Consider the following 24,590-nt stretch of genomic DNA (forward strand, 5'->3'; position numbering starts at 1 on the left):
TGAGGCCGCCCCAGGGCAGAGCAGAGCGGGACAATCCCCTCCCTGATGCCCCCAGCACAGGCTTGGCCCTCCTGGCTGCCAGGGCACTGCTGACTCAGGGACAACTGGCACCCACCAGCACCCCCAGGGCCCTTTCCCAGCACTGCTTCCCAGCCTCTCATTCCCAGTGTGTCCGTCCAGCTGGGGTTGCCCCATCCCAGGGCAGGATCCGGCCCTTCCCCCTGGGGAAGTTCTCAGGGCTCCTGAGAGCCGGGAGGTCACGGGATGTCAAAGAGCCACATGGAGCTAAAGGGACCATTATGACACTGGGGAACCTCATGGAACCAATAGGTCATTATGACACTCCAGGGCCTCATGAAAGCAAAGGACAACTGGGACACAGTGGATACTCATGGAATAAAGGGGCCATTTGACCTGTGGGCTTTCATGAAACCACAGGAGCCCAGAAACCTTTTGGAACCTCAGGGAACCAAGGGGACATTGTTCCACTGTGGAACCTCAGAGAATCAAGGGCCCAGTCTGACAAGGCAGGGCCTCATGAAATCAAAGGAATCCTGGGCAAGTGCAGAAACAAAGTGAACTGCTCCACTGGAGCCTGCAGTTCCCAACAGGAATCTCGGTCCCCTCTGGCCCCTCAGAAGGAACCAGGGCTTTGTGCCCCAGCAGGTCCCTCCTGGCTTTGCTCTTCATTCACTGCCAGGGGAGCTGGAACAAGGAGTCCCCTGCAGGTGCCTGTTTTGTGCCCACTGAAGTGGGGCAGGAGGAATCCCAGCCCATGGGGGTTGTGGAGGGAGCTGAGTGTCCTTCTGGCCCCAGGGCTGCAGAGCCACAAGGAGACACCTCTGTTGACTCAGCTGAGTGCCTTCCCTCAGTGTAGGGGAAGGAGATCCCTCCTGGGCACTGTCTGGGGTTCCTGTCTAAGGATGGGACATGAAAAGGGGCCTCTTGGACTTAACTCTGTGTGTGTTTGGAGAAATGACACTGCTGAAAGAAGTATCTGTGGCCAGCTGAGAGAAGGAACATCATTCTTTCCTTCAGCTGTGTGCCAGCAGGTTCCCCTGGAGCCCCAGGGACATGTGGAGGGAGCCCAGAGGGGCAGAGAAAGGGCTGCCTGGGGCTATTGCTGTGCTGCTGAACTGGGCCGGGCTCCTGGCACACAGGGAGCTGCTGGCAACCAAGAAGAGCTTCAAAGAGACAGCTCTTGAGCAGCTTCTTCTATCTTCTCTCAGGACTTCAGGATGATGGGCCGGTCTAAACAAACTGTGGGGCTCATTAAATACAGAAAAACAATTTGTTTCTCTTCCTTTTTTTGTCTTCTTGTCTTAAAGACTTCAACAACTAATTGGAGTTGTTTTGTAGTTTACATAAGGAGGGAGATTTCCAAGTGGACGTCATGAAAAATACTTTTTTTTTATGAAAGGGAATGATTTACACAGAGCCTTGGGATGCAGGAGGGTCAGGGTGCAAAGGATTTGGACACAAAGATAAAAGGTCGAAGGAGATTAGTAGGACTTAATTATTGTCCAGTTTAACAGTTATCAAGTGGTTCAATAGCATTTGCTAAAGTTTTCTCCAGTGACAGAACAATTGATTCAAAATAACAACACTCACACCACAGTCAATTCACACCCACACCCTGGCAGAGATGTGTGGACACATCAAGATCTGGGTGTGTAAAGGTCCCTCTCCAAAATTCTCCTGGTTGTCAGTGAAACACCCCCACACATCCCTTTGTGTTTCCCAACAGACAAGGTTCCACCAGGCCCTGCAGGGTCACAATGGCCCCTTCATTCCATGAGTTTCCCCAGTGTCCCAATGGCCCCTGGACTCCACATGGCCCTGCAGTGTCCCCACAGAGCCTTTGATTCCAGGAGATTGTGCAGGACCAGCCCTGGGAGGTCCCCATGGAGACCCAGGGACAGCAAAGTGACCTCCTGGCTCTTGAGGAGGGTAGACCTCACCGCAGTCACAACTCCCTGGGCAGGGGCAGAGGAGGGGCAGGCCCTGAGCTCTGCTCTGGGGGGACCAGGGACAGCACTGAGGGAATGGCCTGGAGTTGTGTCAGGCCAGGGTTAGGTTGGATCTTGGGAAAAGGTTCTTCCCCCAGAGGGTGGACAAGGATGTGACAGAGAAGCTGGTAACTGGCCTGGACATTTGTGAGGAGCAGTCACTCCCTTCATACCAGAGCAGTCCAGTCCCCTTTCCTACAGGCAGCTTCTTCTAACAGAGCCCTTCTTGGGGTGTATGTGTGGAGATTCCTGCCTTGGTTGGGGATGCCCTCCAAGGACACTCCTCAAGATTGAGCAAAAGAAATCTCCCCACGACTGGGGAGATAACTTGGTGAGTGACATCAGATCTCTATGTAATAATTATTTCTTTTTGCTGACTTTAATATAAGTGTTTCAAGAATTGCCTCAATATAGTTCACATCTTATACTCTACTATCAGTAATTATAGCCTTTATACTGTGTAGTAAACAATTCTGATTAAGATCTTTTGTCTGATCATTTGTAAGAAGAAATGATTCATTCTATGGCAATACTCCATTCTGACAATCAGTAAAACCTGTGGGACAAAAGTGGTTCAATCACACTTCTGGAATTCCTTAAATTTAATTTGTAGACAAAATCTGAGGCAAAGATTGGATCTCTTATTCCTTGAGGCTCCACACTGTGACAATGGCTCCTTGATTCCAGAAGCTTGCACGGTTTCCAGCGTTCTTTGTCTCCATAAGGCCCTGCAGTGTGACAGTGGCCCACTGATTCCATCATTTTCCCCAGTGTCACAAGGGCCCCTTGATCCCATGAGATTCCACAGCGTCACAATGGTCCCTTTGACTCCAGAAGGTCTTGCAGAATCAGAATGGCCCCTGGATTCTGTGAGGTTTCACAATGTCACAATGGCCCCTTGATTCCATGAGATTCCACAATGTCCTGTTGGTCCCCTTTGGTTCCAAAAGGTTCTGTGATGTCACAGTGGCCCCTTGATTCCCTGACGTTCCACAAAGTCCCAGGGTCCTTTTGATCCCATGAGGTTCCGCAGTGTCACCTGTTCCCTTTGGTTCCAGGAGGCTCCAGTGGATTACAATGGCTCCCTTGTCTCCCTGAGTTTTGGCAGTGTCCAGGGTCCCTTTGTTCCCATCAGGTTCCTTTGTTTCCATCAGGCCCTGCCACGTCCCAGACTCCCTTTGGTTCCAGGAGGGGCTGCAGGGTCACAATGTGCTCTTTCTTCCATGAGGCTCCGCCATGTCCCAGGGTTCCTTTGGTTCCATGGGGTTCCACAGTGCCCAAACTGCCTTGTTCTTCTCCTTCCAACATTGGTGGACCCATTGTGTCCCTGCCTGGGATGGGGCACGATTGTGTTTGTGCAGGAATGGATCCATGGCCATCCTGCCCACTGCGCCAATGGAATGCTGCAAACACGGCACTGCAGGCCCCACCCTGGAGGCAGGAACAGTCTGGGAACTCCAGGCCTGCTCCCATTCCCAAGAGCCAGGCGGGCTCACCAAGAGCACAAGGCATTGAATGCAGCCCCTGCAGCTCTCTGGCATTGCTGGGGACAAAGGCAGGAACTCCGAGGAGCTCTGCAGAGCCCTGACAGTGCCACTGCAATCACAAACTGCATTGCCCGGCTCAACACTCAGCACAGCCAAGGCCACAACACTTCCTGAAAGGTGTCCCTTCTGGGGAGGGCCAGGGGGACAAACCCCTCCATCTGTCCCTGCAGATTTGGTGTCCAGTTCTCATCCCAAACTTAGGGAAAAAGTCAGGGTAACATTGTGTGTTTGGCTTTGCATTTCCTTCACTGTTTTGTGCTCCCAGCACACAAACCCCAGTCTGGGCAGAGTCTGGCCCCCAAAGAACACAAAACCTGACTATTTGTAGCTCCTGTTGCAGGAGTCAGAACTTGGGCCACAATCTGTGCCAGAAACAGAGAGCTCCCTCCCCACAGAAACTTCTTGGCAATGGAGGTATTAAGAAAACAGGACAGACTGTGGAGATCAGTGTCAGGGGACAGCCTGGGAAGTGTCTTGAGCATCCTCCTGTTTACCATGACCAGCTTTTTCATCCCATTTTCTCTCTGTGTTCTCACACCAATCCCTTCACAAAACACCGTGATCCAACCATTTCCCTTCCTTTGGTTCTTTCCTAGAGATCCCACAGCAAACCTTGCACAGTCCCCAAATATTGCCCATCATAAGGCTCAAACCTTTAAAAGAATCCCCCATCTCTAACTGGCTAGGTCATCCTGACAGTCTATGCCATTGACCCATTTGGTGATACTCTCACACAGAGATGTTGGAACTTTATTTGAATTGATTTTTCACCTTTTGGGTTTCCAATGGCTTCTCCAAAAGTATGGCAATTCATGTACAAGCAATAGAAATTCTTTGGAAAAGTTTGGGATATTAGACTAAAGAATCACTAAATGGTTTGACTTGGAAGGGAGATAAAAGCTCATGTGGTCCATGCTCCTGGACATGGAGAGTGACATCTTCACGGTGTCACAGTGGTTCCTTATGCTCCATAGGCCCTGCACTGTCACCATGTGTCGTGGTTTTGCCCCCCAGCCCATCCCTGGGGCTGAGGATGGTTTTGTCCAGGTGATTTCCGGACAAAAACAATCAAAAAGTTCAGTGACGCCTTTGCTAATTACATCTTTAAGAAAACGGAAGAGAAGGTGGTGGCGCAGTTGAAATTAAGAACAGCAGCCATGTAGGAGAGAAGGTAGCGGGCCCGAGGAGGGCCAAGGCCCCTCCTCCTGGCTTGGGCTGGGGGCAGGTGCAGTACTGAAACCTCCCTTCTCTCTGTAAGAGAGTGAAGGAAAAAAAAGGTTTAAAAGACGAACTGCTTAGATGAGAAACCGCTGCAGAAGAATTCCAGCCATGAGATAACAGAATTTTCAAGGTCAAAGCTGCAGTCGCTGGAGAGAGAAGAAAAGTTCGAAGGGGGGAGAGCTGCTTTTTCTCCCTTTCGCTCTCCCTCCCTTCAGCAGGGTAAAGACTGAAAAATAAAACCCTGCCACCTGTGAAAATTTGTTGAGGTGAAAAGACTCCCCATGCGGCTCACAGAGGAGCTTGTGGATGCACCAGAGATTTGTGACTTTAACCGAGAGAAAGCCTTATGCTGGAGCAGGAGCGGCTCAGATGAGGCAGAATCCTGTTGAAGATTTATGACCCCGAGGGGGATGACGACCTACGCTGGAACAGAGAAACGGTTAGGGTAGGGATGTTGGGATCCATGTGTGGGATCCGTGCTGCTGGTGCTAGAGAGAACCTACGCTGGAGCAGAAAATGGCTCAGGTGGGATATTGGGATCCGAGTAAGGGATCCAGACTAGACCCATGCTGAGAAGTCAATCAAGGACTGTTCTCCCATGGGGAGGGACCTCCATAGGGAAACAGGGGTGAACTCTTAAACCATTACCCCCTGTAACCCTGTGGAAGAAGATCCATAGTAAGCAAGTGTCCCCTTGCAAGTCTATGGAAGGAGACCTTTCAGGACCTGGGTAACCCTCAGCCTTCGGTTTTAGCCCAGGAGGGGGGTAGGCCCAACCCTGGAGGCCAACACAGAACGAGAGAGAGATAAAGAAATTCCAGCTGCGATGAAAGTGCTGCAGAGTTACTGGAGAGAGAGAGAGCTGGAATTCCGAGAACAGAAAAGGACTGCTTCTCCTCCTTGGACTGATATAAAAGGAGGTGGGGAGAGAAGTATCTTCTGTAAATACATAATACCTTTTACTTAAGTAGAATTGTTGTAAATATAATTCTTTAGTTTTAGCTTGTTAATAATAAATACTCATACTTTTTTTCCAATTCAGTCTCTTTTTTTCTGCATAAACCTTCTCTCAACTAATAGTAATTGTATGGGAGGTGTAAAAGTAAATTGAGCCAGGGCAAAACCACGACACCATGGTCCCTTGATTCCAGAAGATTCCCATATGTCACAGTGGTCCTGAGGATTCCATGAGGTTCTGTGGTGTCCCAATTGCACAGGGATTCCATCAGGTCCAGAGTGTCCCAGCACTCCTTTGAATCCATGAGGCCCTGCAGTGTCACAATGGCCCTTGGTGCTGTGAGGTTGCCCAGGGTCACAATGGCCCCTTTGTCTCCACATGGCCCTGCAGGGTCACAGTGTCACAGTGTCACAATGCCCCCTTGATTCCAGGAGGTTCAGCACCTTCCCGGGACTCCTTTGGTTCTGTGACACCCTGGAGTGTCATCAAGGCCCCTGGATTCTGTGAGCTGCCCCAGTGTCCAAGGGCCTTTGGCTCCATAAGGCCTTGCACTGTGGCAATGGCCCTTGGATTCCAGGAGGTTCCAAAGTGTCACAATGGCCCTGATACCAAAAGGCGGCAGAAACAAACACCTCCACCCCAATTTGTAAGTGTTAAGAAGCAGGAATTGTTCTTTATTCAGCACTGGGTGTTAGCAGGGAAGCTCCTCTAACCCAAGATGCCAAGTGACAGATGGACAGGGCTTCTTATTGCACACTCTGGTTACATATTCATTAGATGTTCAGGTTTGCTTAATACATATTCATTAGTTTGCTTCACAGTCACCCCCCATGGAGGTTCTTCTTTGGTCCTTCCAGCCTTCCTCGTTGCCTTGCCCTCAGTTCTTGAGCAGGCCCATCATCATCCTGTTCCACCCCCAGAAACTGTTACGTTTGTTCTTCACCTTATTTGGGGGCACAGAGCTTATTGACATCCTGTTAGTTTGAGTTACATCCCTGATCTTATTCTCCAGGACTTCTCTAAGAATGCATATTTGGTCATTCTGAGCTTTTTCATCCCCTTTTCTCTCTGTTTTCTCACACCTGTTCCTTCACAAACAACTGTGATCCCACCATTTCCCTTCCTTTGGTTCTTCCCTAGAGATCCCATGAAAGGTCTTCCACAGTCCACAAATGTGATTTCTTGTTGCCCATCATAGGACCCAGACCCCAAACAGAATCCTCCATCTTCAACTGACAAGGTCATCCTGGCAGGCTCTGACACTGACCTATTTGGTGAAACTCTCACACAGAGATGTTGGAACTTTATTTGAATTGATTTTTTACCTTCTTACAATGGCTTCTCAAAAAATATGGCAATGCATGTCCCAGAATCAGAAATTCCTTGGAGAAGGAGTTTGGGATACTAAACTCAAAGATTTTCACTCCAAGGGCAGTGTTGTGGTGCAACACATCAGCCAGGAGGAGTCTGGATGAGCCCCAGGCTTTGTGTGCAGGAAGAGCCAGGGAGGATGCAGAGATGTCAGTGCAGGAAGGGGCCAGCCAGATGGGGCAACCGGGGGGATGACGACAGCCTGCAGGGAAAGGGGCAGGGCATGGACACCCTAGGACAGCCTGGGCTGCACAGCAGAGAGGCCTGTGCAGAAGCTGAAAGGCCCTGACACAGCCACCTCTTGCAGGCTTTGGCCATGGCTGCTGGCTGTGCCCCTGAGGCCAGGAGGAACAAATGGCCCTTGCAGCCCTGGGGCCTCCTGGCCTCCTTGTCCCTGCTCAGCAGCCTGGCAGGTGCCACCCCATCATCCTGCCCTTGGCACTGCACATCCCACATCCCAGTGCCCCAGGAAGAGCCCTGAGCAATGAGGCAGGGACAGGATCTGCCTTCCCAGAGGCTGGGGGTCAGGCCTTGGTCCTTTAGATTAGGGAAACACATCCAGATTTCCTCAGCAGAGGAAAAGAGACACCTTCCTCTTGCTTGTCCATCCTTGTCATCACTGTCTGCAGTTTTCTGCTCTAACTGAACCCTGAGACGACTTTCTCAGCCGTGTCCCTCAGTGGGACCCATTAACACTATAAGAAACTTTAAAGTTTGAATTTGACTTTAAATTCTTTAGAGGTTTCCTCAACTTCCTCTAAGGGACTGAGGCTCAGGGACTCATCCCCAAAACCCCTGAGGGTGATGAAATGCCTGGGGCTGTTGCTGTGCTGCTGAGCTGGGCCGGGCTCCTGGCACACAGGGAGCTCCTGGCAACCAAGAACACCTTCAAAGAGACAGCTCTGCCCAGGAGCAGCTCCTCTGCACAGCCCAGCAGGGCTGAGGGCACTGCCAGGGCAGCTCAGGGACACCAGCAGGGCACAGGCAGAGCTGAAAGGGGCTCAGCACTGGCAGGAGGTCTGAGAGCTCCCTGCAGGAGGAATCTTGGCAGGGCTGCACACGGTGAGTCTGTGGCTGCAGGGCAGTGCAGGGGCAGCTCCTGGAGGCATCTGCTCAAGCTGGCCCAGCCCCAGCTGATGGGATGGGTGAGGAGGGGCTGTTTTAGGGCAGTTGGGAAGAGCTGTGAAGCCGGGGGTGCAGCCAGGGGTGCCCAGGGCTGTGGGGCAGAGCAGAGTCCTACAGCCCAGGGCGCTGTGCTGGGCAGGGACTCTGCTGCCTGCCAGGGGCAGCTCAGCCAGCCCGGGGAGCTGCTCCCAGGGCTGGGGCAGGAGGGCTCTGGCCAAGGAGCAAACCTGGCAGGGCAGGGAGGATCTTTTCCATGTCTCACTGTTGCAGGCTCAGACCTGCTCACAGCTCCACACCACTACAGGATATTTCATGGAGAATTTTTGGCACAGCTCAGAAAAGACAGGGGCTCCAGGAAAGGAATTAGTCCTGCTGTGTGTTTGCTGCTTAGGCACTGGAGCACAGACATTGTTCTCTCAGCTCAGGAGGCTGCACTGAAATTCCAACCCTTTTACTCTGCGAGGTGAATATTTCAGGCAGTGTCAGAAATGAGCCCAGGATCCTGGGCAGTGCTGAGCCTTCCCCTGGGGGTGGGCACTGTCCTGGGCCAGCCCTTGGCTTCCCTGCGGGAGGGCTCGTCCTGCTGTGTCCAGCACAGCTGCACATCTGGGCTGGCACAGGGGACACTGCACAGAGCTGCCCTTGGAAGGAACATTGTCTTGTTCTGAGCACTGCACAGGTATTTCTGGTGTATTTTTCAATATTTATTTGTGTGAAATCAAAATGAATGCAGCACAAATGAAAGAGGAGGGCAGATGGGAAACAGGCTGAAGGACTCTGTATCACTCCTGGCTCTTCTTTCAATTACAGAGAGTTGAGCCCTTTTGTGTCTTGTCTTTTCTCAAGGCTCTTCACATTTTCAGCCATAAAAATGGGAATTTTTACTCCTAAAAAGAACATTCTGCAGATCCTAAAAAGAACATTCTGCAAATTCCATGGTGGAATATATGTAACAGAGAAAAATTATTCTAAGGATATTAGAAACCTCTATTCTGCATTCCACACGCTCTTGTAAGCAGGGAGGTCAGAGATGGAGTTTTCCATTAAAGGTGAGTTACATCTGACACTCGTGTGATCATGAGAGCTGTCACAAACCAGCTCCATGTCCCCACTGCAGCAGAGCAAAGCTGAGCCCTTGGCAGCACATGGGCAGAGCTCCTGCTGCTCATAACACTCTGAGCCAGAATTAGAGAAATACAATTGATTTGGGGGGATTACTATGAAAGATGGAATATCTCTGCTGAGAGGGGTCTGTCTTAATTGTTCCCCAACTTTTTCTGAACAGACACTGTGCTAAGGAAGAACCAATGCCCAACAGCAGCTCCATGGCCCAGTTCCTCCTGCTGGCCATTAAAGACAGGCGGGAGCTGCAGCTGCTGCACTTCTGGCTCTTCCTGGGCATCTCCCTGGCTGCCCTCCTGGGCAACGGCCTCATCCTCAGCGCCGTAGCCTGCGACCAGCACCTGCACACCCCCAGGGATGACTTCCTGCTGCACCTCTCCCTCACAGACCTGGGCTGCATCTGCACCACTGTGCCCAAAGCCATGCACAACTCCCTCTGGGACACCACAACCATCTCCTACACAGGATGTGCTGCACAGGCTTTTTTCTTTCTCTTCTTCATTGTAGCAGAGTTTTCCATTCTCACCATCATGTGCTACGACCGCTACGTTGCCATCTGCAAACCCCTGCACTACGGGACCCTCCTGGGCAGCAGAGCTTGTGCCCACATGGCAGCAGCTGCCTGGGCCTCTGGGTTTCTCAATGCTCTGCTGCACACAGCCAATACATTTTCCCTGCCCCTGTGCCAGGGCAATGCCCTGGGCCAGTTCTTCTGTGAAATCCCACACATCCTCAAGCTCTCCTGCTCACACTCAGGCTAATTCAGGGAACTTGGGCTCATTGTGGTTACTGCCTCTTTAGTGCTTGGTTGTTTCATTTTCATTGTTTTCTCCTATGTGCAGATCTTCAGGGCTGTGCTGAGGATCCCCTCTGATCAGGGATGGCACAAAGCCTTTTCCACGTGCCTCCCTCACCTGGCAGTGGTCTCCCTATTTCCCAGGAATGGCATATTTTCCAACCTCAATCCCCCCTCCATTTCCTCCCAAACCCTGGATCCGGCCCTTTCAGTTCTGTACTCAGTGGTGCCTCCAGCCCTGAACCCCCTCATCTACAGCCTGAGGAACCGGAAGCTCAAGGATGCCATAAGGAAAATGATGACTGGATGCTTTTCAGGAACCATAAAGTGCCTTTGTTCTGGTGTGTAGCATTCAGAAGGGGAATCCTAGTGGCCCAGCCTTCCTGCTCAGGTGTTCCACAGAGGTCTTCAAGTTCTTCTTGCAAAAATTTTCTGTGCCATTAAATAATATTATGCATCTGCCTTCTAATTTTGTGTCTACCAATTGAATTTGACCCAGAGATGTATAAATGATGAATTGTGCTCACTGAGTATTTGAAGAAAATAAAGGCCCCCCAGTGCCTTCTTTCTCCAAGACCCTTCTTCTTAGCTGTTCCTAAAGCACAGCACACTGCAGGACAGGGGGGATTTGCAAAGGGCAAGGGGACAAGAATCCCAGCACAGCAGCACTGCCAGGGAGCAGCAGAGCTTGGGCTTTGCAGAGCTGCTCCTTCCACTTCCACACTGTCCTTGTGAGCCCCTTTCTGGCTGGAAGGCCTGAGTGCTCTCTGAGCACAGTCCTGGGGGTGGGAGCCCTTTGAGCACAGGCAGGGACAGGCACTGGGAACTTGTGAAGCAGAGCTGGTCTCCCTGACAGCATCTACAGGATGCTGTGGGATCTTCATGGACTACATGGAGTGGGTCACTTCTTCTGTGCCCTTCTGGAACTCTCCTGCAGTGACACCAGGACACTCCTGCTCTTTGCATTCCCAGCCTGATTTGGAAATCCAGTCTTCCCCTGCTGTTCCCAGGGACATGCTGGGAGTGCTTCAGAGCTGCCATCCTGGGGCAGCTCCTGCCCAGCGTGGGCAGGCACAAGGTCTCTCCGGCCTGCAAGATGGAGCAGCAGGGTGGCCAGGGGAGCACAGCCTGCAGCAGAGAGATGGCCAAGGGCTCTGGCAGGGCTGCAAGGCCCAAAGGCACCCAGGCCTTTGTGCCCTTGGCTCTGGCAGCTGCCTCTGCCCCTCAGGCCACCACAAGCAACTTTCACTGGCGGCTTCTGCCCTTGGGTTCTGCCTCGCCCCTCCCTGAGCAGCCTGGCAGGGCTTGCACAGTTTTGGGCCTTTGTTGTTGCTCCCCCTCCCATCCCACTGCCCCCCAAACAGCCCTGAGCCCCCCGGCAGGGACAGGATCTGCTGGGCCAGGGCCTGGGGCTCAGCCTTGGCCTTTGTGCTCCCCAAAACCAAGGCAGGCTTTGCTCAGCATTGCAGGGGCCTGCCCAGAGCCTTTGTCTGCCTGCACTCCTGGCCTGCAAGGATCTGCTCGAAGGAGTCCCTGGGGAGGCTTTGTCAGTTCCTGCTCTCAGTGGGGCCCTGCAATGCTTCAAGGGACTGGGAGTTTGGCTTCTGACTTCCTGAGCAACTTCTTCAATCTTCTCTCTATATTTGAGGATGATGGACTTTTCTCTAAACACACTGTGGGGCTCATTAAAATAAAGAAAAACAAATTATTTTCCTTCCATTTGTTGTCTTTATGATTTCAGTTCTTCTACAGCTAATTGGAGTTGTTTTGTAGTTTAGCTGAGGAGGAAGATTTTTAAGTGGAAGTCACAAAAATATAATTTTCTATGAAAGGCAATGATTTACACAGAACCTTTAGGTTGCAAGAGGGTCAGGGTGCAAAGGATTTGGTCACAAAGACAAGGGGGCAAAAGTGTTTAATAGCATATAATTATTGAGCAACTAATTGTTATCAAGCGATTCAATATAATTTGTTACAATTGAACAGTGACTGAATTATAGATTCCCAATAACAACATTCACACCACAGTCAATTCACACCCACACCCAGGCAGAGATGTGTGGACACATCAAGATCTGGGTGAAAAGGTCCCTCTCCAAAATTCTTCCTGTTGTCAGTGAAACTCTCTCACACATCCCTTTGTGTTTCCCACCAGACAAGGGTCACAGCTGGAGGAGTGTTTGTTGAGGGGGATCAGAATTGTCCTGGGCATCAGCGACGCTCTTTGCAGTGTTGCAAACTGGAGGGTTCCCGAGCTCCGAGAGGCTGCGAGAGGTGTCCCACTGAGAGGGAGGTGCTGGGGAGCTCCCAGGGCCCCCCTCAGCACCGCTGGCTGTGGGCTCACAAGGGCACCGGCTTTAGTTATCTGCTGAATTTGCATTCTCAGTAACGACTGGAGTTTCCAAAATATTTGGGAATTGTATCCAAACTGTTCCATTTGGGTTATGTTTCAGGTAGAGAATGTTTCAAGGCTTTCATGGAGTGACTCATTATCCTGTGTTCCCCAGCTCTTACACCAGCCTAAGTCAGCTGGATGGTTTATTGCCAATGTGTCCCAAGGGTCGGCACCTCCAATGCAATAGAAATGAACAACAACTTTACTAAAACAAAGAACCATCAAGAATAAAGCAAGGATCCTGCAGTTACAGAGAAAACATCCCTCCAATGCTTCTGTCCCCTCTGGCTGCTGAGGTGGCAGCGCAGGCCCGAGGCCTGTTTCTGCCCTGCTCTCATAATACCTAAAAAATGGTCAGAGAATACAAACAATGCAAGCTCTCTCTGGTGAGTTACTGCTGGTGTCAAGGTGCTCTTTTTAATGCTGAATTCTGCTAAACCCAAAATGCTTCATGAACCTTCCAAAACATCGCCTGCTTTTTGAAGCAGGATTGGACAGATAAGCTGCTCCCTGGCCTGGAAATATGTCTGGCAGCCAAACCCTTTCTAACTATAAAAGCCCCGTCCAACTTTCATGTGGCAGATTCTTCCCCAGACTTCCTTGAAGTGTGTGGAGCTTCTCCCATGAAGCAGGGACAGCTCTTCATGGTCACTGCCCAGGGGTTAAGTGAAAGAGAGGGAACTACCCTCTGTCATTGTGGGGTGAATTACCTCAGTCTCTACTTCAGGATTGTTTATTGTTGCTGCCCTTGATCCAATTGCTTTAATAGAATGACCAATAGACTGCACTGTCCAATCTTACACTATATTGCTAGGAGCTTTTGGCTTTTATACTGTAAAGAATTCTCTTTAAGGTCTTTCATCTGTTCACTTGTCTGATCAATTCTCTGTTCATTTCTAATAATAAATTGTACATTTTATAGAAATAGTTCTGATTTGCCATCACTAAAACCTTCAGGAAAGGGGGTTTTATTAACACCTCTATAATTCCTTCAATTTAAACCACAATCTGAGCCTGAGGTTGGATCCAGCCACAGCCAGGCTCCTCTCTGAGAAGGAATTTAGAAAGCAAGGAAGTCCTTTCTGCTCCTCGTAGCTCAATGAGAGGCTTCTCCAAGAAACTTTGTCTAAGCCTATTACAGCTCGTTTGGGGAGACGGGGACGTTCACTCAGGGAGGTTCGAGACAGGACCGTGGGTTGAACCAGAATGAACACTTTATTGAAACGGCTTCCCCCTCATGCAGGGGCAGCAGGGAATCTTCCAGAAGGATGGGTGTGGGTATAACAAATATGGAAAGGGAAGGAGGGGCTTGCCCAAACCAGGCAACCAGGGGAGGGGTTACAATCACATATGGGCAAAGAGGGAAGGGTCTTGAACCATAAAAGGGACAATTACATTACAGCATTTTTTAGCCAATGGGTGAACAGGGAGAAAGAGACTAACAACTTACTTAGGGATTCCTATAAGGATTAGTACAGTATAAGAACTTTACATTAACAATACTAGAATTGAATTAACAAGGTCTTTAGTTTTTGAATGTCCTTAGTAGATCTGAACAACATCTTCATTCTCAGTTGACTCCTTCAAGGTCTCCACAAATCTTCTGTAATGTTCTTCCTCTTCCTCTTCATGTCCATCTCCCACATAGAGCAAGCTGGAAACTAAACTGTCATTTGGGGTTATCCCAGATCTATTTGATTTCAGAAATTATTCAACACATGTTCCACCTCCTCCAGCCAACCCCAGGAGATCAACCTCCTCAGCAGCTGCAAGGGCGGGGTGTTCATGTACCCGCTGCCATCTCCCAAAAGCCATTATCCCACTCCTGCCGAGAAGATGGGGAAGATGAGTATCTACCTCACAGCATCTGCTGCTGCAAGAAGAGTGTGTCCCAAGTGATGTCCTCAGCCTTCTCAGAGGGGACGTCAGATCCACTCCAGGGCCGGTCCCAGCCCTTCCCAAGCCGGACCCGGCACCAGCTCCAACTCTTCCTTTGGAAACAAACAACAAATTCACGAAAAGAGATGACAAACAAAAAGTGGAAACGAGAAAGAAAGGTCAAATGTTAACATTCTGTCAGGGTTCTGAGGAAGGCCCAACCCCTCCATGCAAAAGAAAACCCCCTGCTCCTCCAGCTAAGGCAAACCCATGCCTTCTCCCTGCCCTGCTGCACTGCCCCAAAGAAAGGGTCCCAAGCCAAGGCAGCCCAAGCCTCTCCTCGCCTGCAGCCCAAAGCAGCTGGTGCCCAGGTTCTGCAGCCCCACCTTTGCTCCCCCCACGGGGGTTTGTTTCTGTCAGGCTGGTGCCCCCAGTCCAGCCCCCGCCCAGGGCAGGGCGAGTGGCAGAGCCAGGCTCCCCTTTCACAGCCACCCCAGAGCACCCGTCCACCCCCTGCCAGGAAGCAGCTTGGCAGCAGCTGAAGAACAAAGCACGTTCCCCAGAGGCCAGCAAAGGGGGGAATCCTCGGTGCCCAGCCAGGCTGTGCAATGCCCACGCCTGGGAGCACCCCTGGGTGTGGACTTATCTGCAAAGGGGCTGTGGAGCACGGCTTGGAGGAATGGGCCACAATCAAAGGCCATCATCTTCAGCTCGCCGGCGTCCAGGTCAACCAAGAGCTTGTCATCCTTGGTGCCGTCCTTCATGTCTCCAGCAGCAGGCCCACCTGGCACAGCTTCTCCAGAGGCCCCTTCTCCTTCCCTGTGGGCGAGACCAGGCTGTCAGCGTTCTGCTGAGGGCCCCAGCTGTCTGTGAGGTGGGACGAGCAAAGCCAGGTAAGATGGTGGCCACCAGCGCCTGGGAGACCAGCCAGGCTCTGCAGCCCAGCTCCAGCACAAAGAGGGGCGTGTTCCCAGGGGATGATTCCCCCCAGTGCTATGTGCAGGACAAAAAAGTTTGGTTTTCTTTGCTTCTTGTTGCCAAGAGATGTGTGGAGGTGTTACTTGCCAGGCCCCTGGATCAAACTGAGCACGTGGATCTCTCCCGTCTCCTAGGGCAGCTGAACGCCCTGCACCCAAGGATGGCAGAATAGGTCTTCCAACGATGGCCTGTCCGAGGGGCGGATGGACAAACACCACCTGATAAGGTGCTGGCACCCTGGGGGGAGAAACCAGAAATGGCCGGTCAGTTGGAGAAGGATCCTGTCCCCTTTGTCCCGCTGTCCACGTGCCCAGGCTGTGCTGGCTGTGCTCAGAGCTGTGCCCACACTTCCCGATCCATGCTCCATTTTGGAGGAGAGCAGGATGGCAGGACACAAGCCACCTCCTCCAGCCAACCCTGGGACAGAAACAGCTTCAAGAGCGGGATCCTCGTGAGCCCCCTGCCCTCTCCCAACACCGGTATTGCCCCCCGGCCACAAAGATTGGTATCCACCTTGAGAGACCCATCGTGGGAACGGGAGCTGGTCCCAGATGGTGCTCCTGCCTTTCCAGAAAGGGTGCTCCCCGCAGACCATCTGGTAGAGCAGGATGCCCAGGGACCAGATTGTTGCCGCCTCGCCGTGGTAGCTTTTGAGCCAGATCCACTCTGGCGGGCTGTACGACGGTGTTCCTACGGAATACAGACGGAGTTCAGCAGGTGGGTGCTGCCTGTTACCAGAGCCTCGCCCCAGTGTCCCTGGGAATGTGGGGCCTGCCCCAGAGGCACACGGTGTGACCCACTGCCTTCTCGCCGGCACCTGACTCGTTTCCAAACTCTGGCTTGTAGAAGGAGCCGCTGGTGTCCAAGAGGGCAGCGGAAGCCCTGGGAAGGCCCAACCATTCCATGCAAGGGAAAAACCCACCCAGTGGTGGGGAAAAGCCATGCCTTCTCCCTGCCCCACTGCACTGCCTCCAACAAGTAATCATAAGGCAAGGCAAACAAGGCGAGAGGAGCAGCCCAAGCCCTTCCTCACCTGCACCCCAAGCCAGCTTGTTCACAGGTTCTGACCCCCTTCTCTGCTGCCCTCAGGGGTGTTTTTGTCAGGCCGGCTCCCCCCTGCCCCAGACCCAGCCTGGGACAGGGCAGGTGGCACAGGCTGTCCGGCAAGGCCGGGGCCTGTCTCACAATAACCCCCCAGCCCCATCCAAAAGCAATTTGGCTGAAGAACTAATCCTTGTTTCCCCTCAGCAAAAGGGACAATCTGCGGTGCCACACCCAGCCACGGCCACACGATGCCTGGGACCAGGAGCATCCCCCAGCTGTGGGCTCACCTGCAAACTGGGTGTAGGCCGTGTCCTGAAGGAACATGCCACATCCAAAGTCAATGAGCTTGGCCTCGCCGGTGGCCAGGTCGAGGACGATGTTCTGGGGCTTGATGTCCCAGTGCAGGACGCCGCAGCTGCTGCAGTGCCGCACGGCCTTCAGCACCTGGCGGAACAGCCCCCACGCCATCTCCTCCGGCAGGAACCTCCATGCCGTGATTAAGCCAGAGAGGTCCTGAGAGCACTCCGGACGTTCCATCACCAACAAGAAACTGTTGGGGAGCTCGAACCACTCCAGGAGCTGGATGACCCCGCGAAACCCATTGGACACCTTGTCCAGCAGCACGATCTCCAGGGGTGCCCGGGTGCCGTCAGGCTGCGGGAGGAGCACGATGTCGTCAGTGGGGCCGATGCCGTGCCTGTCTGCCTGCTGCCCCTCCGCCAGCCCTGCATGCTCCCCGCCCCCCGCTGACCCCATGCCCACTGTCCCTCCGGGTGTCCCGGCGGCTTCCACCCTCCCGGGCCTCGGCTCGTCCCCGCCCGTCACGCCCCGCTTTCTCCCGCCGGCCCCGCTCACTCACCAGCTCGCCCCACTGCTGGATGCCATCCCGGGACACGCATTTGATGGCCACCTGCAAGGCAAGGGCAACGGCGGGTTGAGCTCGCCGCCCGTCCCACTCTCCTCCTCCGTCTCCTCCTCCTCCTCCTCCGTCTCCTCCTCCCCACTCACCGGGGCTCCGTCCGCCAGGCGGGTCCCCGCGTAGACGCGGCCGAAGCCGCCGCTGCCCAGCAGCGAACCCACCCGGTACCGCTTCTGCAGGGGCTCCTTCGCCTTCCGTGCGGGCGAGACGTGGCCGTTTGTCCGTCCCCCGTTGGCCCCCGCGCGCCCCGGGGGCAGCCCCGGCCGCTCCGCTCGGAATCAGCCCCGGGCAGAGTCACGGAGCTCCCCTTCCTCCCGCACCCACGCCAAGACCACGGCTTTTTTAGCTGCTTCACTTTATTTTCACTTCTTTGGTGGCAATCTTGCAACTTGCCACCGCTGCTCGGCATCCCCGGACCCCATCCCACCCACTCGGCCCGCACTGCTGTCGCAGGGGTCCAGGGTGGCCCCCTGAGCTCCCAACCTGCTGTGGGGGCTGAGGGCTGCTGGGGGGCACCCCCTGACCTGTGTCCCTGCACACGCAGGGCTGTTGCAGTTCCTGGAAAAAGCCAAGTGAACGGCCCCAGCCGGGAGAGCTTCCTGCACAGGTACATCTAAACCTGGGAGCAGCTCAGGCACTTCACCAGAGATTTGGGCACCTGCTGGGGGACACCCCGTGTAGGGAGACCCAGGCCAGGCACTGGAAAAGCCAACGGGAGTTACTGGAGAACACACAGGATCAGGGGAACATGAACTGCTGGAGCAACTACGGGAATGTGGCCCCGTGTGCCTGGCCTGGGGAAATGAGAGCAAGGCCTAAAGAATTAACTGAAATATCTTGAATGCAGCAGCTGCAGTTCTCTGGCATTGCTGGAGACAAAGGCAGGAACTCAGGAGCTCTGCAGAGCTCTGACAGTGCCACTGCAATCACAAGCTGCATTGCCCAGCTCAACCCTCAGCACAGCCAAGGCCACAACACTTCCTGAAAGGTGTCCCTTCTGGGGAGGGCCAGGGGGACAAACCCCTCCATCTGTGTGTTTAGATTTGGTGTCCAATTCTCATCCCTCACTTAGGGACAAAGTCAGGGTACATTTTATACCTCATTTAACCAAGACTGTGCAAAGTGCTGTGGGTGAGACTGTGGTCCAACCTTCCATTTATTTTGTGGGGACATTGTACAGAGTATTTCTTGGTAGGAGGTGCACTTGGTTTGTACCAAACATCTCTGGGTATCAAAGAGAAGAACAAGACCATGCAGCTTCCACCCCGCTTGTCGTTCCTCCCTGACGCTGTGGCAACCCAGCCCAGGACTGTCATCTGATTGCTGTGTCTGTTCTGATCCCCATGGGCCCCATGGCAGGTTGAGCTTTGCATTTCCTTCCAACCCACACCCCCTCCAGTCTGGCAGAGTCTGTCCCCCTGAAGAACACAAGACCTGACTCTTTGTAGTTCCCACTGCAGGGGTTGCAACTTGTGCCACAATCTGTGCCAGGAGCAGAGAGGTCCCTCCCCACAGAAACTTCTTGGCAATGGAGTTATCCAGAAAACAGGACAGGCTGTGGGGATCAGTGTCAGGGCATGGTCTGGGAAGTGTCTTGAGCATCCTCCTGTTTATCATGACCAGCTTTTTCATCCCCTTTTCCTCTCTCTTTTCTCATACTTTTTCCTCTACAAACCACTGTGATCCCACACTTTCCTTTCCTTTGTTCTTCCCTAGAGATCCCATGACAGGTCTTCCTCAGCTCCCAAATTTGCTTTTTTATTGCCTATTTTAAGTTTCAGGTCCCGAGCATGAAAACCCCACTCCCATTTGTGAGGTCATTCTGGGAGGCTCTGCCATTGACCCACTTGGTGAAGCCTTCACACAGATATTTTGGAAACTTTCTTTGAGTTATTTTTTTAGCTTTTGGGCTTAGAAGGGTTTCTCAAAAAACATGGCAATTCATGTCCTCAAAAATGGAAATTCTTTGGAGCAGGAGTTTGGGACTCAAAGAATCACAGAATGGTTTGTCTTGGAAAGGAGATAAAAGTTCATCTTTTCCAAGTCCCTCGATATGGACAGTGACATCATCACTAATTCAAAATACTCACAGTCCCTGACCTTGGACACATCCAATTCTCTGGGCACCTGTTTCAGTTCTTGCCACACTCATTGTTAAATATTTCTCCCTATTATCAATAAAGAACCAGTCTTTCAGTTTAGAACCATTGCCCCATGTTGTGCCACTACAGCCCTTGGGAAAAAGTATCCCTGGGATTTCCTTAGACTTATGAGCACCATGTGTTCATCTGAAAACACCCTGGAGAGTACCCAGGGATCTCCAAGAAAAGATTTGGAGGCCTCAAGCACATGAACTCTGTGTAGGGACTAAGGAGCTCTGGGCTCCTTGGTGTGGAGACTGAGGACGGTACAGGAGTAGCCAGAGAGGGCTTGAAGGGTGGTTTCAGAGATGAAGGATCCTTTTCTCATAGAAGGAAACAGCAGGAGAAATAAAGAAATGATGCCAAGTTCAGCTGGAGAGGTCCAGACTGGAAAAAAGAGAAAGGAGTTTCACCCTGAGGGCAGTGCTGTGGTGCAACACATCAGCCAGGAGGAGTCTGGATGAGCCCAAGGCTTGGTGTGTGCAGGAAGAGCCAGGGAGGACGCAGAGATGTCAGTGCAGGAAGGGGCCAGCCAGGTGGGGCAGCCGGGGGGATGATGACAGCCTGCAGGGAAAGGGGCAGGGCATGGACACCCTAGGACAGCCTGGGCTGCACAGAGAGAGGCCTGTGCAGAAGCTGAAAGGCCCTGACACAGCCACCTTCTGCAGGCCTTTGGCCATGGCTGCTGGCTGTGCCCCTGATGCCAGGAGGAGACAAGTGGCCCTTGCAGCCCTGGGGCCTCCTGGCCTCCTTGTCCCTGCTCAGCAGCCTGGCAGGTGCCACCCCATCGTCCTGCCCTTGGCACTGCACATCCCACATCCCAGTGCCCCAGGAAGAGCCCTGAGCAATGAGGCAGGGACAGGATCTGCCTTCCCAGGGGCTGGGGATCAGGCCTTGGTCCTTTGCGTTGAGGAAACAAGTCAATGCCTATTCAGCTTCAGAGCCACCTTTGCCTTGCTTGTCCATCCTTGTCATCACTGTCTGCAGTTTTCTGCTCTAACTGGAACCTGGGGACACGTTCTCAGTTGTGTCCCTCAGTGAGACTCATTAGCACTGCAAGAAACTTTAGTGTTTCAATCTCTGACCTTGAAAACCCTCAGGGACTGAGTCTCATGTAAACAAAATCAACATCCCCTCCACGAGGCTGAGGAAATGCCTGGGGCTGTTGCTGTGCTGCTGAGCTGGGCTGGGCTCCTGGCACACAGGGAGCTCCGGGCAACCAAGAAGACTTTCAAAAAGACAGGTCTGCCTAGGAGCAGCTCCTGTCCACAGCCCAGCAGGGCTGAGGGCACTGCCTGCAGCACCCAGGGCACAGGAGAGAAGACGGAGAGGTGAGAGGCAGCCTGGGCTGGGAGGGGACTGAGCTCTCACTGCAGGAGAAACCTTCCCAGGATTTGAATGAAGAATTCTCTGGCTGGAGGAAACTTAAACTTCCCTTCCTGCAGGGATCTCCTAAAGCTGCCACATCCCACAGCTTGTAGGATCTTTCAGAAGGCCTCTCCCAGTCCCTGCAGGGCAGAGGAAGTGGCCCTATGGCAGAGCAGGGCAGGAGCTGCAGGCAGCAAAGGTAGCCAGGAGAAGGAAGCAGGAGGTGAAAGGGATCCTGGGCTGGGAGGGAGGACAGGGCAGAGCTGCTCAGGGGAGGAACCTTGGCAGCCCTTTGGCACGGGAAGGCTGTGGCTGCAGAGCAGGGCAGAGGAGTTGCTGCAAGTGGTTCTTGCAGCTGCCAAATGCCAGCCCTGGCAGGAGCTGTCAGGATGGCTCTGCTGGATTTGCTGGGAGGCAGCAGGAGAAGCTGCTGCAGATCAGGACTTGCTGCTGCCCCATCAGAGGCCCAGGGCCAGAAGGTTCCCTGTGCTGGGGCTGGCTGTGGGGTGGGAAGGTGGGGGTGCAGCCAGGGGTGCCCAGGGCTGTGGGGCAGAGCAGGGTCCTGTCCCCCAGGGCTGTGTGTGCTGGGGCAGGGACTCTGCTGCCTGCCAGGGGCAGCTCTCAGCCCGGCCAAGGAGCTGCCACGGGGCTGGGGGAGAAGAGATGTGGGCAAGGAGCAACTACTGGTAGGGCAGAGCAGGGCAGAGTCCTCCTGATCTCCAAAGTGTGCTGCAGGGATGAGGACTGGTCACAGCTCCAGACCAAAGAAGGAAATTTCCCAGAAGGTGTTTGCAAGAGGCACAGACACACAGGGAGTACCTTGAAGAGAATGAACCAGTTCTTTCAGTGTTACACTCTGGGTTGTCTGGGTGCTCACTGTGACAGAGAAATTAATCTCTGAGCAGAGGAAGAGGCACGGAAACTGGAACTCTCTTAGATTAGAGGCAATTGAACCTTAGAGTATCAGACATCAAAACTGTCTTAGAGACAGCATCAGTGTCACATTTCCATCCTCCTCAGGGCTGCTCTGACTTTGCCGTCAGAGCGTGGCCAGGCAGAGCTGCCCCTGGGCAGTGGCCTGTGCTGCTGGGAGGGCTCTGCAGGGCAGAGCTGAGCCCCCAGGGCTGGGATGGGCTCTGGCAGCACTGCCTGGGCCCAGGGAAGCAGCTGCTGGCAGGGACAGCTCCAGGCAGCAGAGCCCTGGGCAGGGAGTGGGGGGCAAGTGCCTCCAAGGCCCGGGGGAGGGGGTGTTCAGGCAGCTCTGGGGGCCCTTCCCTGCAGCTGTGCTGGGCACTGTGTGCTGGGCCATAGAAATGAGGATTCCTGCACTGGAAAAGAACCTTCCCCAGCTGTGATGGTAAAAATAGAAAACACCAGTACAATTATTCTAAGGAGAGACTAGGCTTCTGCTCTGCATTCCCAGCTCTTTTGAGTCATGGGGGAAGAGATGGAACTTTGTATTCAAGGTCTGTTACATCTGACCTTTCTTTGTATCTCTGAGAGCTCTACCAAGAAGTTCCATGTTGCACTGCAGCAGAGCAAAACTGACCCCTTGGAGTGCATTTGGTGACATTTTTCACATCGATTTCCTTTCAAAATGGAATTGTTTTTTCCCAGAGCTCTGTCCTAACTGTTTGCTCTCTTTTCCTTTTCTGAACAGACCCTTTGCTAAGAATTATCAGATGCCCAACAGCAGCTCCATGGCCCAGTTCCTGCTCCTGGCATTGGCAGACAGGCGGGAGCTGCAGCTGCTGCACTTCTGGCTCTTCCTGGGCATCTCCCTGGCTGCCCTCCTGGGCAACGGCCTCATCCTCAGCACCGTAGCCTGCGACCAGCACCTGCACACCCCCAGGGACTTCTTCCTGCTGCACCTCTCCCTCACAGACCTGGGCTGCATCTGCACCACTGTGCCCAAAGCCATGCACAACTCCCTCTGGAGCATGAGGGAAATCTCCTACACAGGATGTGCTCTACAGGCCTTTTTCTTTGTCTTCTTCTTATCAGCAGAGTTTTCCCTCCTCACCATCATGTGCTACGACCGCTACGTTGCCATCTGCAAACCCCTGCACTACGGGACCCTCCTGGGCAGCAGAGTTTGTGCCCACATGGCAGCAGCTGCCTGGGCCTCTGGGTTTCTCTATTCTCTGCTGCACACAGCCAGTACATTTTCCCTGCCCCTGTGCCAGGGCAATGCCCTGGGCCAGTTCTTCTGTGAAATCCCTCACATCCTCAAGCTCTCCTGCTCACACTCAGGCTACCTCAGGGAAATTTGGCTTATTATGGTTAGTGCATGTTTATTGTTTGGTTGTTTCATTTTCATAGTTTTCTCCTATGTGCAGATCTTCAGGGCTGTGCTGAGGATCCCCTCTGAACAGGCACGTCACAAAGCCTTTTCCACGTGCCTCCCTCACTTGGCCGTGGTCTCCCTTTTTGTCAGCACTGGCACATTTGCCTGCCTGAAACCCCCCTCCATCTCCTCCCCATCCCTGGATCTGGCCCTGTCACTTCTGTACTCTGTGGTGCCTCCAGCCCTGAACCCCTTTATCTACAGCCTGAGGAACCGGGAGCTCAGGGATGCCATAAGGAAAATGATGACTGGATGCTTTTCAGGAGCAATAAAGTGCCTGTGTTCTCGTGTGTAGCATTCAGAAGGGGACTCCTTAGTGGCCAAGCCTTCTTGCTCAGGTTTTCAGGGGAGGTCATCAGGTTCTTCTTGGAATAATTTTCTGTTGCAATTAAATATTATTATGCATCTGCCTTCTAATTTAGTGTCCACCCGTTAAATTTGACCCAGAGATGTAAAAATAATGAATTGTGCTCCCTGAGTATTTCAACAGAATAAAGGACCCTGCAGTCCCTTCTTTGTCCAAGACCCTTTCTTCTTAGCTGTTCTTAAAGGACAGCACACTGCAGGACAGGGGGGATTTGCAAAGGAAAAGGGGACAAGAATCCCAGCACAGCAGCACTGCCAGGGAGCACCAGAGCTTGGTCTTTGTAGAGCTGCTCTTTCCACTTCCACACTGTCCTTCTGAACCCCTTTATCAGTGTAAAGCCTGAGTGTGGGCTATTGGAAAGGTTTTGGTGTCAGGGATGTTGAGAAGACTGGGCAGTGTCACTGGGAGACCTCTCCCAAACCCTTGCAAAGGCCAGAGCCATCCCAGAGGTTCCTGGGGCCTTGGCAAAGGCAGACATGGAACCAGTCTGCAAACAGGGCAGCAAGGAGGCTTGGCAGAGTCCAGACTGCTCAGGCTCAGCAGGGAAGGGGACATGGCAAGTCCTGCAGCCATTACCAGGCATGGCAAGGACAAGGTAGAGATTGCAGAACCCCTGTGGGAGGGAAAAGAAGGGGATGCTGTGTGCCCAGACTTTATCCAGGCCCTTGACCTGCTCTCCTGTGGTCTCCTTAGAGCCAGATTGGTGACAGCTGGACTGAAGAAGTGGAAGATGTGATGGGTGGGAAGTTGGCTGAATGAAGAGTGTCCAATAAAATCCACGGTACAAAGTCCTCTTGACAGCAACTTCCTGATGAAATCCCTCAGGGACCAGCCCTTGAACACCACTAGAGAACATTTTTATTATCTCTCTGTACAAAGAAACATAAAGCTTTTTTTCAAGTTCTTTTGTGAATAGTGCAAAATTTCAGGGAGCGATTGAGCAACCTGTCCTGGCTTGAAGACAAATATCGGGGTGGGAAGTCCAATAAAATGATCTCACTCCC

At 52.9% G+C, this 24,590-nt stretch overlaps 3 protein-coding genes and 1 long non-coding RNA gene across 4 annotated transcripts; 2 read left to right on the plus strand and 2 right to left on the minus strand.

Annotated features, from left to right (window-relative positions):
* Nucleotides 1–9,538: 9,538 nt before the first annotated feature.
* On the plus strand, nucleotides 9,539–10,498 carry LOC126651582 (olfactory receptor 14J1-like). Its single transcript, XM_050337540.1, is given in 1 exon segment — nucleotides 9,539–10,498. A coding segment is annotated over 1 exon segment (960 nt).
* A 3,238-nt stretch (nucleotides 10,499–13,736) lies between these two features.
* LOC126651581 (uncharacterized) lies at nucleotides 13,737–15,261 on the minus strand. Its single transcript, XR_007631745.1, has 2 exons — nucleotides 14,402–15,261; nucleotides 13,737–14,210 (listed from the first exon to the last, which is right to left on the minus strand). It is a non-coding gene; the product is annotated as an uncharacterized LOC126651581 (long non-coding RNA).
* Nucleotides 15,262–15,483: 222 nt separating this feature from the next.
* On the minus strand, nucleotides 15,484–17,772 carry LOC126651579 (serine/threonine-protein kinase pim-1-like). Its single transcript, XM_050337538.1, has 6 exons — nucleotides 17,757–17,772; nucleotides 17,453–17,634; nucleotides 17,304–17,354; nucleotides 16,732–17,098; nucleotides 15,914–16,090; nucleotides 15,484–15,637 (listed from the first exon to the last, which is right to left on the minus strand). The coding sequence occupies exons 1-6, from the start codon at nucleotides 17,770–17,772 to the stop codon at nucleotides 15,531–15,533; spliced, it is 900 nt and encodes a 299-aa protein (XP_050193495.1). The 3' UTR covers nucleotides 15,484–15,530.
* A 4,782-nt stretch (nucleotides 17,773–22,554) lies between these two features.
* Nucleotides 22,555–23,514, plus strand: LOC126651580 (olfactory receptor 14J1-like). Its single transcript, XM_050337539.1, has one exon. It carries the CDS (start codon nucleotides 22,555–22,557, stop codon nucleotides 23,512–23,514), a length of 960 nt encoding a protein of 319 aa, XP_050193496.1.
* Nucleotides 23,515–24,590: the final 1,076 nt, after the last annotated feature.

This window comes from Myiozetetes cayanensis, unplaced genomic scaffold (assembly GCF_022539395.1).
Source record: "Myiozetetes cayanensis isolate MyiCay16 unplaced genomic scaffold, myiCay2020 scf681, whole genome shotgun sequence".
NCBI classification, from domain to species: domain Eukaryota; kingdom Metazoa; phylum Chordata; class Aves; order Passeriformes; family Tyrannidae; genus Myiozetetes; species Myiozetetes cayanensis.